This window comes from Nasonia vitripennis (assembly GCF_009193385.2).
Source record: "Nasonia vitripennis strain AsymCx chromosome 4 unlocalized genomic scaffold, Nvit_psr_1.1 chr4_random0006, whole genome shotgun sequence".
Classification (NCBI taxonomy): domain Eukaryota; kingdom Metazoa; phylum Arthropoda; class Insecta; order Hymenoptera; family Pteromalidae; genus Nasonia; species Nasonia vitripennis.
In genome coordinates, this window is record NW_022279641.1 from 388,431 (window position 1) to 403,369 (window position 14,939).

A 14,939-nucleotide genomic window follows, 5' to 3' on the forward strand; every position below is an offset into this window, starting at 1 on the left:
CACTCTTCAGCAGTATTAATCGATTGACGAGAAGGAGGATTTAAAAGCACTCGTACTGCTGCATGAAGGAGAATAAAATGCTGATAAACGGCAGGATCTACAAGACCAGAAAATATAGCAGGACCACTGTACACAAGAATTTGTCGTTGCTCAGTGGCTTTAAATTTGCCATGCTTTTCAACATTTACTGGTTTTCGAGCAAAATCTTGAGGACAGTACTCCTTCACTTTTTCCAATCGCTGATTCAATACTTTGATGTTAGCCGGTGAAAGCTTAATAGAATCAATAAACCTTCCATCAATTATTCCCTGGAATATTTTTTCCATGATGCCAAGACAAAGCAGATGCATGTAATCGAATACTGTATTCGAAACAATATTAAATGGAAGAGCCCTAATCGAACAATCTACCTTGTGATGATCAGAATCAAGTTTCTCTAAATACTCTTCTTGTGTACGAGGGACAAAATTAATACCTTTGTACACCATAACACCTGCACGCACACAATAGCCCCTAAGCCAACACCTCGAGCAAGGAGCTGTAGAATTATGTGCTCGATGACCTAAAATAAAACTTCGAGCACGCCGGCGCACACTACTGCGACACCTCAAGGTCGTGCCACGTGGAAGCCATCGCCGTGGGACTTTGGTCACTGCGTGAAGCCACCGTCACCGGAGCCCTTCATCTCAGCAGCTTCACCGGTCAACGGCGCTTCACCCAAGTCCCTCGCACGAGGCCACCGACACCAGCGCATCTCCCGACGACGACCATCCGGAACCTCCTCAGCGGCAGTGTCAACGGATTCGTCGAGCGTCGTGCGCCGCACAAGGCGATATCCCCGAGACCGAAATCTACAGGTAATTCAGTGCGCGCGCGAACAAAAACACAACATCGAGCGGCCATCTTGCGAGCGGCGCCGACTCGGATTCCGAGAACAGCGAGCGAGTCGAGTAAACAGTTCGCGGTACAGCGCAACGGTCGCGCGCTCGACTTATCAAAACATAGTTGCAACCTCGCTTTATTTTTGTACAGTGCGACGCACGATTTTTCACGCGCATTATTTTACAACGACGCGGTCATTTGACGAACCGCATTTCTCGAGACAAACAATTAATTATCGCTTTGTTTTGTCCAGTGCTACGCAACTCCCGTGCACGACAGTCCAGTGTACTCTTTCCCCGGACGGCAGTCCCCTCGGAGAGTATATCTGACGTCACACACGAGAGCCAACAGCACCTTTCGCTCATCATCCTTCTAACGAGGTAAAAATCTCTTTTAAATTGATTTTAAGATCGTCAGCAATACTTTAGCTAGCGGTTGAACAAGACTTTGCTTTGCCTCTATATGTACCTGCGAGTACACTTTAGTCAAATAATAATTTTGTACGTCTTGTTGCAACATCTCGTTAGGCACGGCACTGCGTCTCGCCGCACATGAATGAGCACGAACCGGGATTAACGCTTAGGTCGGGCAAAGAAATCCCTCAAATACCCTTTTCCTCTCGTAAACCAAGGAAACCGAAAATGACACTCACGCACTCCCCAATCAAAACAAAAAATACGAGTGCAGACGAAGAAACAACCCTAACAACTACAACGAGTCAGAGTCAATCAAGCCCAACCTTCTCGTTTACGACGACGAGTTCAGAGACATTGCAGCTCACTCCGACTTTCACGACTGTCTCTTCGTCAAATTCTCCCTTCACGATGAACGTCAACCACTCGAGGCGACCGATCGTTCCAAACGCAATGGAAGATGCAGAGTTTCCACATTCAACCAACACGGTGCCGACGTTCAACCAGCACAACGACACAGACAGCATCTTTCTGTTCGGCCAGCAGCCCAGCATGACGGCGGGTGGGTTCGGCCGTGGAGCAAATGGCAGACAGACACACTTCCCAACTGCGGAATCGGCCAACGACAGTCATCTCCAGAACTCAGGAACGCGGCGGAAAGAGCACAGCCCGCTAAACAAACAGCAGTCATCAGCAGTCAACTACGCCACTGCGGATGACCTAGCACAGCTAACAGAACGGCTCAACCAGCAGCTGGACTGTAAACTGAACGCGTTTCTGGAACGCCTGGCTCTAGTCCAACAGCATCGAGATTACGACTGCAAGAGGCCAACAGGATCCACAGACACACATCCGTCACAAGCTGCCAACTCGGAAAACTTGGGAACCGGGTTACCCCTGCCGAATCTCTCGCAGGGAGACCCTCATCTCGGCCAACAGCACTACGCATCTGCCTTCTCAAGTACCAGGCATTTGCTTTTCTGGAACTTCTACAAACACAACCCACAGGGCTGGTTCAGCCAATTAGAAGATTTATTTTTGGCACACAACGTCAACGAAGACGAAGCCAGATTTAACTTCGTCATGAGATATCTAACACAAGACATCCATGTCGACATCCAATTCAAGCTGAACACCCTCACAAGAGGGCAGAAATATCAGCAAATTAAGAAGATCTTAACAGACCGTTATGCTGAAACTCCGGAGCAACAATTAGACCGACTATTCAAAGGTCTAGAAATAGGTTCCAAAAGACCATCCGACTTCCTCGCCGAACTAATCAGTCTCGCTCAGGACAAGGTACCGAGAGACACGGTAATATCTCTTTGGAGAAACCGTCTCCCAGCTCAGATTCAGCTAATGGTCTGGAATTACAAGGAAGAATCGGAACTCATTAAGAGTGCAGACATGGCTTTTGATGTGCTTCAACAATCGCACAACATCAACGCGCTGAAGTCAGACAGCCAGCCCGCCATCACTCCCATCGACAAGATCGATCAACTGATTGCTGCTGTCCAAAACTCACACAACAGCAACCACGCCAGCCGCTCAAAAACCAAGAATCGACGCAACCAGTCTCGTTCAAATTCCAAAAACCGAGACTCCACTCCGGCGAGATCGAAATCCAGGTCGAAACTCTCAAACGATAAAAGCCTTTGCTTCTTCCACCGCAAATTCGGCACTGAGGCAAAGAACTGCCAACTTTCTTGCACCTGGAAGCACGCTCCGGGTCAGGACTATAAGGTAAGAAAACCTAAGAATTCCAAGGACCAGGAAAACTAAATAATCCTGCTGTCGTGGAGACTGACAGCTGGTTACACGCAGCCACACGTCTCCACGTAAGAGATCGAATCTCGAAAGAAGTCTTTCTGATAGACACGGGCGCAGACATCTCGGTAATCCCAAAGCCATCAAACTGGCAAGGCAAGCCAACTGAATTCAAGCTTTACGCCGTCAACGGCACAACCATCAACGTCTACGGCGTCGCGCGTCGCGAACTGGACGTCGGCTTGCCATACAAACTCGCGTGGAATTTTACCATCACCGATGTCCCGCACCCGATTATAGGAGCCGATCTCCTGAAACATTACCATCTCCTACCAGATCTCAAGCTAAAGAGACTGGTAGACGGCAATCAGTTCACGCACGCTCCTGCCTTTATCAAATCAGTAGAGCCCGTGCAAATTTCTTTTATGGCACCGAACCACAAGTATGCCAACATCGTGAACAAGTATCCCGAAGTTTTTGGTCCTGATCAGTTCAGATCAACCAAGAAACGTGGCGTATTTCATCACATACTAACGAAAGGTCCTCCTGCCTCGCAAAGAGCTCGTCCGTTATCTCCAGCCAAGCTCAAGGCAGCCAAAAAGGAGTTTCGCAAATGGTGCGAATTGGGCATCTGTCGCCCCTCGGACAGCTCATGGGCAAGTCCATTACACATGGTAATGAAGAAAAACGGGGAATGGCGTCCATGCGGTGACTACCGAAAACTAAACACGGCTACAGTGCCAGACCGTTATCCAATCCCGCACATGCACGACTGCATGGCCTTTTGCCACGGCAAAAAGATTTTCTCGGCGCTCGATTTACGCCAAGCCTACCACCAGATACCGGTGGCCCCGGAGGACATTCCCAAAACAGCGATCATCACTCCGTTCGGACTCTACGAGTTCCCAGTGATGACGTTCGGCTTTCGAAACGCTTCACAGACGTTCCAACGCTACATCAACTCAGCGTTAGGAGATTTAGATTTCGTATTCGTCTACATTGACGACATACTTATTGCCTCCACGACAGAGGAAGAGCACCAAAAGCACCTCGAAATAGTGCTTAATCGCCTAAAGGAGTACGAGCTGCAAGTCAATCTCGAGAAATGCAGTCTCGGCGTCTCCGAACTCGTTTTCCTGGGTCATCTTATCACGCCAAACGGCTTCAAGCCAAGCCCAGAGAAAGTCAAGGCGGTTCAAGGATTCCCCTTGCCACAGACCATCGAGGAACTACGAAGATTCCTGGGTCTTGTGAACAGCTACAGACGTTTGCTCGCGCACGCTGCCGACACGCAACGTCCGCTAAATGAATTCTTGAAAGGTGCCAAGAAAAAGGACAAACGTCCAGTCCCATGGACCCCAGAAGCTGAAGCAGCCTTCCAGAAATGTAAAGAGGACCTTATAAATTTAGCGTTCACTGCGTTCCCATGCGAAAACGCAGAGCTGCGCCTCATCACCGACGCTTCCGACACAGCAATGGGGGCAGCCCTCGAACAACGCCCAGGCGACTCTTGGCAACCGATAGCTTTCTTTTCGCAGAAGTTCAAACCTGCGCAACAGAAGTATGCTACGTACGACCGAGAGCTGACGGCCATCTACGAAGCCATCAGATATTTCCACCACTATCTCGAAGGCGTAGAATTTAAAATCTACACGGATCATAAACCTTTAATCTACGCTCTTCAACAGAACTCTGACAAGATGCCAGCCATTCGCGCTCGCAGATTATCATATATCGCCCAGTTCAACACCGAGATACACTATCTCCCAGGAGAAGAGAACGTCGTTGCGGATGCACTCTCCCGAATCAACGCTTTCACTTCGCCTGCAATTTTTGACTGGAGCGATCCCAAACTGCTAGCCGACACACAAGTTCGTAAAGTCCTAGCAAACTTAGACGCCTTCAAGCTACCGACGCTGTTCGAGGCGAAACAGCTGAGCGAAGAGCAAGAAAAGGACGATCAGCTGAAGGAGATCCTCAACGATGCAAACCATCCGCTGAAGCTTCGCAAGCTTACATGGGGCTCCCAGCACGCAGCGTTTTACTGCGACATCCACGAAGATGTCATTCGTCCTTACCTCCCGAAGAAACTGAGGAAAGAAGTGTTTGACAACTTCCACTCACAATCGCATCCTGGAGTTAAAGTCACATCCCGACTCATCCACCAACAGTACGTCTGGCCTAACATGAGTCGCGACATAGCCACTTGGTGCAAAACGTGCCTAGCTTGTCAGCAATCCAAAGTGACAAAGCACAACAAATTTTTGCCCAAGCATTTCATCACTCCAGATGCAAGATTCGATCACATCCACCTGGATCTCGTAGGACCTTTCGCCTACAGCCACGGCTACACTCATCTCCTCACCATCATCGATCGCTATACGAGATGGCCTGAGGCAATTCCAATTGCTGACACCACTGCAGCATCGGTAGCTCGTGCCCTTTATGACAACTGGATCTGCCGTTATGGCGCACCGACAACGATCACCACCGATCAAGGTGCTCAGTTTGAATCCAGATTGTTCATCGAACTCCTGTCAATCCTCGGAGTAAACAGGATTCGTACAACATCATACCATCCTTCTTCCAACGGCATGGAGCGCCTCCACCGAGACATCAAGACAGCTCTCATGTGCCTCGGAAACAACCAGGAATGGGTCAGACTACTTCCAACAGTCATGCTGGGACTGCGCACACGCATCCGTCTAGACACAGACGCCAGTCCGGCCGACTTAGTTTTTGGAAAATCAGTGAAAATCCCGGGTGATTTCTCACCTCTCACCAGCGAAGAGCCAAACGTTCGCATTTTCTACAACGAATTTCGCGACTTTATGCACCAACTGAGACCAGTGCCAGTCAGCCACAAAACAGCAATTAAACCATTCCTTCATCAAGGCATGGAAACGTGCTCCCACGTTTGGCTACAAGAAAAACCAATCAAGCCCGCATTGACTCGGCCTTACACTGGCCCTCACAAAGTCATTTCCCGCAACATGCAAAACCAGACTTTCAACATAGACTTCAACGGCACGCAGAAAACAGTAACGCTGCAACGGTTGAAGCCAGCATTTATCCTTCAAGAAGATCCTGACGACACTAAGGTTACCACGCCTGAACCAATCAGGATCCCTTCCCCTTCAAGCGGAGCTCGCACTCGCCCCGCAGCGGACGCTCCCGCGCCAGTGCAGCTTCCTGCGGAAGATCCAGCAGATCAACCTGCACCTCCGACCCCTCCTACTGTCGATCCACCGGATCAACCACTACCTCAACCTCCCGCACCCAAACACGTCAGGTTCGCTCCTCTCCCTCCAAAACACAACAAAAAACCAACGATCCAACCTATTCCTCCTACACAACCGACGCCTAAGCGCACCAAGTTTGTTCCGAACATTCTTAGGAGAAATAGAAACACTGAGTAAATTCAGTCACGCGAAGCGAACTTCATGTGCGAGGAGACGTAGTGCCCACAATAATAGACTCTCTATTAACTAAAAATTCCGATCAGTTTAGACATGGAAAAAGTAGGCGAATTGAGATCTCAGCTCAGGGCGTATAGAAACGCCTCAGCTGACGAGCAAACTCGAGCAGACTGCTTCCGGGCAGACCGGGAGTTGGAACTTTTCGAGTCATATCTCCGAACAACACTCGACCGCCGGGAGACGCATCTCCTCATGGCCAGACATCACAACTCCTCTAGCCACCCGGTGCTCTACGATCCTCAATTACCGCAACTTTTTGTAAACAACGAGCCAGCGCTCCGACTGTTTTTACGCGACATCCGATATAGAGTTAACAAAACAGCTCTTCACAAATGTCTAATAGATCAAGGTTGTACCGATTTCGAAATCGTTAGCGTTAAAACAAAAAAATCCGGGTCGGTAGCGACAGTACTCTGCAACTCGTTCGCATCATCGGGCGCGATGCAGGTTAAATCTTGTAAAAAAGAACTCGTTTTCACTGATCCCAACGGCAAACAGTCACACATCAAGACTAAACCGGATCAGTTTATCACTCAAAACGCGCTGCTACCTGCACAAGCGATCAAACGGAAAACTTCCATCCTACCGGATAACCTTACTCGCTTATTCAACCAAAGCGACCCAGTGCTTACGCTGTGGAATTACCTTAGCGCGGACGACATTTTTAACTTGTATATAGCATGTCATGAAAATTCGATTTTTCATCGCCTAGGTATTCCTTTCGACTCATCTAGCATTAGATATTCTGGTCCGAATGGCCTAAACCAAATGCTAGAAGACGCAACGACATTTACCTTTTGTAGCATTAGTTTTTCGTCAAACGCAAACGTCTTTGAGACACCCTTTGTAAATAAGTTTTTTAAAGCATGCGCAAATCGTTGTAAAAACTCTACGAGACGAGTAGGCATGCACCTAGTCGATCTCTCAGCGGTTGCGATCACTCGCGAAACGATCAAAATCCTAGCAGATCACTTCGCAGTCCACAAGCTTGTTCTCGGTAAAACACCCGGGGGCTCTGAAGAAAACTTAGAATTAGAAAAACTAAGCACGTTAAGCCTGTACAACAATCTACACTTATCACTTAAATTCCTAATAAAAGACTGTTTCTCGTATCTACGTACATTAAGAATGGTAGGGTGCAACGAAGTCCCCATGGACAAACTTTTTAGTTTTGTAATCTGCAACCAGCGACTCGAAGAGTTGGTATTCACCGACAGTCAAAGCAGAAACCAACATACCGTAGACTTAAGCGTAGCAGCGATTTCGGGAAGTAACGTGTTGGAAAAGTTTCAATTTAATTACTCAGCTGCAAAAACCTTCCGAACTCACTTGATCCCAGACTTAATCTGGAACGAGTCGAAGTCTATCAAATCCATCGATTTAGAGAACAACACTTTCTTTCAAAAACATGCCAACACCTTGCTTTCCAAACTGCCTAATGTACAACATGTAAATATTTTAGGATTAGATATCGATCAAGTCTTAGTTCTAAGTAGCTGTGAGCAAATCTTGTCAATCAAAATTAACTACGGAGAAAACCTAGTTAGCACGTTGTATAGCTTGATTCCGACTAGAGTCAAGTCTATAGAAATAGTAAACTTGCTAGGTAAGAAAAAAACCAAAGCGATGGACATGTTCTGCATTCGCGACTTGTTCCATTCTCGAGATCAGCTTTACATTAAGCTCACCAATTGCAAAATAGCAATTCCGAATAATCTCGTCAACTACTTTGCAGCGAACCACGTTCAAATTACGCGAACAAGCAACACGTGCGAAATCAGCAAAACACCAAAGGAAACTTAAGTACAACTACGAATACAAGAAAATACTTGTACGATCAAACACTTGTGATCTCAGTTCCTATTTATAGACTATTATTTTGTAAAGCGTTGAACCACACGCACCAGCGAATAGCTCTAAGAAAAATATCCATGTAAACATCCTCCAGTATCTGACGCTAGATTTTTTTTTTTTTCTCCTTCGGGGGGAGTACTGTAGGTACCACACGGATAGGTGGCGGCACGTACCGCTGCAGAGAGAGAGAGAGAGAGAGAGAGAGAGAGAGAGAGAGAGAGAGAGAGAGAGAGAGAGAGAGAGCAGCCATGCTGCGAGCGAGCGAGCGCCGTCGCCGCCGCTCAGTTCTGCACTGACCACGCACACGGTCAGACGTCTGGAGAGACACTGCAATAAAGCACTTATTACACGTAGGCGAGGCATCTTCTCTGTCCACTATCCACCTCGTCCTACAGGTATATTAGCAATACGAATTTGAATTGGCCAAAGCACATTTACACTGTTTTTATCCAGTGATGCTCCATCCGTATGCCAATCAAGCTGAAGAATATCAGGGATCATATTTGCAGGAGACGCTAAAAGAATTCTCTGGATACCTTTTGCAACTCCTAAATGCAAGTATTCGCCACCTGCAAGTTGTAAAGGAACATTAGCTACGGTTGGAGTTTTCAAAATACTTCTTGGATCCACATGAATAGAAGAAAAGCAATGATGAGAACTAAGGACTCGCAAAATAGCTTTTGCTTGCACATGAGTCATATTAGTCTCTGTAAACGCTGCTGCAAGCTTATTTTCAAAATTTTCCAAATTATCATGAAACGAATCATCAGATGCGACTGAAGAAAAAGTCGCTGATTCCGAATCGTCATCATGAACTTGATCTACAGCAATAGGAGGCTCAACTGGATCTACGTTGCCATCATCTGACATCTCACTCACTGAACGCTCATCATGATTATCATTCATAGAACACACATTATAATTATCACTCACACAACTAAGAATATCATTCTCATAGTTCATTTCAACCATATCTTCATGAAAGGAGTCCGAAGGAACTTCCAAATTATGAGATACGCTACTGGAAGAAACATCACTAAAAGCTCGATCAACTAATTCTTCACTATGAGCTTTATCAATTAAACGAAGCCTACGTGCTCTATAAGCAGAACTACATTCTCCTAATGGTTTGAGAGAGCGAAAATTCTTCATCTTATACATTATAAGTTATGAGTACAAAATAACTTAACGTTGCAGAAATTGCCTTAACACCAGAAGAATTAGAAAACAGAAATAGCTGGATCACCAGGAAACTCCGCAGGATTGAGAATCGTCCAGGAAACGAAGCCAAATGAGATCTTGACAAAATTATCTGAAAAACACAAAGAAAAATTAGTCTTATATCGATCACATTTAAAAATTATACTAATAAATACACCATAAAACAAGTACATATGATCTTTCTATTCTGATCAGAAAAGCCGGGTGGAGGTTCACAGTCGAACATGGGAACCGAATACAGTTTAAGAAAAACTGCCAAGGTAGTTATTTTCAAAATCACTTCCATATCATTAATACTAAGTTTCAGACCTCTAGGTAATAAACAACTTGGATTTTATTGTCAGAATATTATTCAAGACAAATATATTGACAATGAAATCCAAGTTATTTATCAGCTAGAGATCTGAAACTTCGTATATAAATGATATAAAAGTGATTATGAAAATAGCTACCTTGGCACTTTTTATTCAAATATATTTTTTAACAGTCTGTTAGTTAACTCACAGTCGTCCAGTGAAAAGCCGGGTGTAGATCTGCAGATGAACATGTAGACACGAATAAACTAAATGAAAATTTTCATGGTAGATTGCTTTCAAATCATTGTTATAGTATTGGTATCAATTTTCAGACCCCTATATAAATAATAATATGAATTTTGTTGTAAACATTCTTTGAGAAAGAATGTTTTATGATTAGATAATTTTATATATAGAGGACTACCAATTCAAAGCAATACTATAACAATGATTTGAAAACAATTTTACTTTTTGTAAAACTTCAAGTTTAAATCAAGTTCACTCGTAGATTGACTGCTTAGAAAGCTATCCATGAAACGACTGAGAAATTATTGGCAAGAATCTGAAATGAGGATCTATAATTTTAATCAACTTATTGCATTAGTTTTAACTGTATTTAGAATGCTATCAAATTTTAGTTTGTTAATATCGCAAACTGCTTTATGAAGAGGCACTGTCGAAGGTGTTGGTGTTCTTTGCCAGATATAAATGGTAGCTCCCTATCCTGATGAAATGCCCAAGCAATTCTTGATAACTGTATAAAAACAAACATGCATTAAAGCTTATTCTTGATACATTAATTAGAAATATATTTATTTTTTAAATTGGATAGCGGTGAGGATGCTGAAAGTCAGATTGTTCATATTTAAGTTAAAAGTAATACACATCAGTTTATGTATCTATAGAATTATGTAACGATTCACTTTACCTTGACGAAGGATGATTATTATCTTGTTGAAAATGTTAAATTTCTTGAACGCACTATCAGCATGAATGGCTCATGGATGGCAGGTGGATGATAGGTAGATGGCCCGTAAACACTTTTGAAGTGGCTCTTTCGAAGTTGCTCGGCAGGATGAAAAGAGTTAACCAAGGAATTAGAAAAGTTATAAATAATTTATAATAATAATAAAAAATGAAATAAGAAAGCAAATTGTTAAAGAATTTAATTGAAGTATACGTTAAAAAGATATTAATAGAGAATGAAAAGAATAAAAGAAGCTAATAGGAAGCGTAATGACAATAGAAAGAAGCTAATAGAAAAAATAATTAGAACAGTCCAGGAATTCGTTGAAAGATGAAACTGCTTCTGGCCCTGATCTCTTCGAGCCTCAGGACGACGAAGCTGAGGGTTGTGCAGGTTCCTCAGAAGATCTCTCTCTCTTTCGGTTGAGTGGATCTGTCAAAGTAACCCCAAGCATAACTAACTTTTAACGAGCTCGCGTATTTTTCTCGCATATATAGGTATTAAAATTAACACCTTCTTGTAATTTAATTAACAAGAAGTAGGATAGGCATATCTATTTTGAAGTTAAGTGAAACATTCATTTGAAGGTCTACCGCAAAATAACTTGATTAATAAATATTATACTTACATACCAAATGGTCGATGTAGGTTGCACTAAACTATTTTTGCACTACTTAATGAATAATTATTTTGAAAAAAACTATTATTCATCAGCGGTTCAGGCAATAATCAGCAAAGGTATGAAAATGTCGGAATCACAGTGATTGGTCCAATTCAAAATATCGCGAATTTCTGTCCATACTTCGTTAAATTTCATTTAATGTAAAATTGTAAATATCAGTTATTATTTATGGTTTTATAAATAATTTTACAACATTACTTAATGTTTACGCGTTGAAATTTATTAAAACAATATATTTAATCGTATAAATTATCATATCGTTCTTAATTCTGACATAAAAAAGATGAAACTAATTATAAATAAAAAGCATTGTATCACATCGTTTGTATTTAATCTTAATAATATTTTATTGATAATTCTACATTTATTATACATTCGGACCTGAAAAACATTAAAAATGTTGCGGCCGCCGGCGCGCGCCGCACGACGTGCCAACATTATGCTAGCATCATGCGGACCTGCATATGCGCGAATAAAATTTCGTACCTGGACAGCACAAGACAGCACGCCGTGCTCTGCAAAAAAACGCCCGCCAGATGTCCCCGCTTGATAGCACAGAGACGGCACACGGACAGCACGCCGTGCGGCACAACAAGTCTCGGTGGAGACAGCACGTGCTGTTATCTGGGTGGTTTTCTCTCTTTTTTCTCCTTCAAGCCCAGATAACAACGTGTCGGCACAGAGACGTCCCCGTGACGGCACGAGATGGCGGCATCCACGACAGCACGTGACGTCCAGCTGCGGCAGAATAGCATTATCGAAACCCCTCGGAAGGCTAGCGGAATTGAAATTTAAGGGGATATGAGTGGGACTGGAATCGAGAGCGAGTTTATTTAAAATAAACGAGTTTTTTTTATAGTTTATTAGTGCATCTTGATCGCCAAAATTTACAAACTAACCGCTGCATGCGACTCACTCGTGAGACCAACTCCGTGATTAAGCAAAGGAGCAAGAAAAAATTTTGTCTAATTTTGAGGTTAGAAAAATTTAAAAGGTAACCGTTATTGTTGAACCACAAAAGCAGTCCCCCGGTTTTACCGGGCGGATTGATTGTAAAAATGTCAGAACAACAATTAAATCACATGGAATGGAAAGCAAATATAGTAGATTTCAAGAAGAGAAAGAATGATGATCAACATAATAATGACGAAACTAGAGTTACCAAAATAACATTAACTCAGGCTAATGAGGATGAACAATCCAATTTTGATAAAGAAGGATATTCCGAAAATTACAAAGGTCCCTACCCAATATGGGTTAGAAACAAGGACTCCTCAACTAAAACTTTTAACATTTATAGAATTGGAAAAATTGTAGTGAAATATTATAGCTCAGTACAAGAAGTTAAAAGGGATGGTCGTTACAAGGGAATTATTATTTTTAATGAGAGAGATGAAGCAAATAAAGCGTTGACAGACAAAGTTTTTACAGATAGTGACATGGTGACCTTTATACCAGGCTTCAAGAAAATGAAAAAAGGAGTCCTGAGAGGCATTCCTGTTGATTTATCAATAGAAGAATTGAAAGAAGAGATTGTCGCTTCTGCAGAAGTTCTACACGTATCTAGAATGAACAGAAAAAGTCCTAACAGCACGAATGATGATGACAGATGGATCCCAACAACCTCAGTACTAGTTAACTTTAAAGGCGACTCACACCTAACGAAGTTAGTATCTGCCTTGTTAAGACAAGAGTAGACCCCTATGTACGCAAACCTATGCAATGCTATAATTGCTTCAAATTTGGACATATGGCAAAGTCCTGCAGGAACAAGAAACGATGCTCTATGCGTGGCGAAATTTACCAAGAAGAAGAAGAAGGAAGCTGCACTGGTTTGACCCCGAGATGCGCCAACTGCAAAGGAAGTCACAAATCCTTTGACAGTGGATGTCAGGTATACGAGAAGAATGTACTATTATGTCAAAAAATGGCATATGATAACCTTTCATACGCTGAAGCACACGCCCAAGTGTTTGGTATAACAAGAGCACCAAGACTCAACAAGACAAATTTCCCTAGTTTCAAAGAAAAATTGATCAGCACAATAGTAACAAATCAAGGTGAAAAGAAAAAAATTGACAACAATCGTAACTTAATCTCAACTGTCAACCATACTCAAAAAGAACAGAATCATCAACCTACCAACCAACACACAGAGAGCAGTAAAGATAGGATCCCAGTCCGAACCTACGCAAGAAGTAAAGCCTCTGATTTTTTCAACATGGACAAGGAAAACACCACCAGACAAGGGAACCAAATTAATGAAGAAATAGCTGCAGTCAACACCCAATGCAGGGCTCCACCACCATCTCTTCAACCAACGCATCCAGCACAAAAGTTATCAAATATAACGACTAAACTTCAGGAAAGACTAAACTCTAATAATAATAATAAATCTCATAAAACCATAGTACCTAAAAGTCACAAAAAACCAAACGGTTAACATATAAAAAGTTTACTTATTTTTATTTAATTAATAATATTTATTTATTTGTTTTTTTAGATCAGTATTTAATACTACCTTATGACTAAAAATAAGAAAAATAGAAATTTGAAAATTCTACAATGGAATTGTAGAAGTATCGCCAACAAACTTGATTTTCAAAATATTGCAAGCGAATATGATGTGATTCTATTTGTAGAAACATGGTTAAATTCAGACTCAATAATATTCAAGGAAACTTATTTCAATTTAAAAGGATTTGAGATAGTTAGATTTGACAGAAGTTATAACAAAGGCGGCGGTTTAGCAATTTGCATAAAAAGTGGCATAATTTTTGAAAAAGTAGATTTAAACTTTAAATCCGACAAACTCGAAATTGGAGCCGTCAAAATCGATTCTAATTTAGGAGAAATTCTATTCACAGTTTGTTATAGAGCACCTGGGCCGAATCAAAACATTTCCAGCGCAGAATGGGAAAATCTTACAAAATCTGTCACTCAATATGGAACCACCCACTTTATCATGGCGGGAGATTTCAATGCATACCACACCCTATGGGGGAGTGCAAAAGTATGTGCTAATGGAAAAGTAATTGTAGAGAACCTAGATTTTGACAACTTTGTTCTACTTAACAATGGTAGCCATACCCATATTACTATCTCCAATACAGGATGTTCTTATTCTAATATTGATTTGTCGTTTGTTTCTCCCGGCCTTGCCTTGATGAGTGATTGGCGCGTATTGGATGACAGATGGGGTAGTGACCACTTCCCAATAGTGTTAGAGATTAACGCTGAACCAACGTACAAACAAAAAGCTGAATATAGGTACAAGTTAGACAAAGTTGATTGGGGAAGCTTTTACGAAGAGCTAAACGAAAACAAATATTACTTTAGCAGTCTCGAGTTCACGAGTTTAGATACAATTACTAGATA

At 42.6% G+C, this 14,939-nt stretch overlaps 1 protein-coding gene across 1 annotated transcript; it reads left to right on the forward strand.

Annotated features, from left to right (window-relative positions):
- Positions 1–588: 588 nt before the first annotated feature.
- On the forward strand, positions 589–9,891 carry LOC116417125. Its single transcript, XM_031928387.1, has 3 exons — positions 589–857; positions 1,136–1,262; positions 6,573–9,891. The coding sequence occupies exon 3, from the start codon at positions 6,575–6,577 to the stop codon at positions 8,342–8,344; it is 1,770 nt and encodes a 589-aa protein (XP_031784247.1). The 5' UTR covers positions 589–857; positions 1,136–1,262; positions 6,573–6,574; the 3' UTR covers positions 8,345–9,891.
- The last annotated feature ends 5,048 nt before the right edge of the window (positions 9,892–14,939 follow it).

Bases quoted from the DNA above. Each gene is read 5' to 3' on its own strand.
- LOC116417125 (XM_031928387.1), top strand. From the start codon at position 6,575: ATGGAAAAAGTAGGCGAATTGAGATCTCAGCTCAGGGCGTATAGAAAC.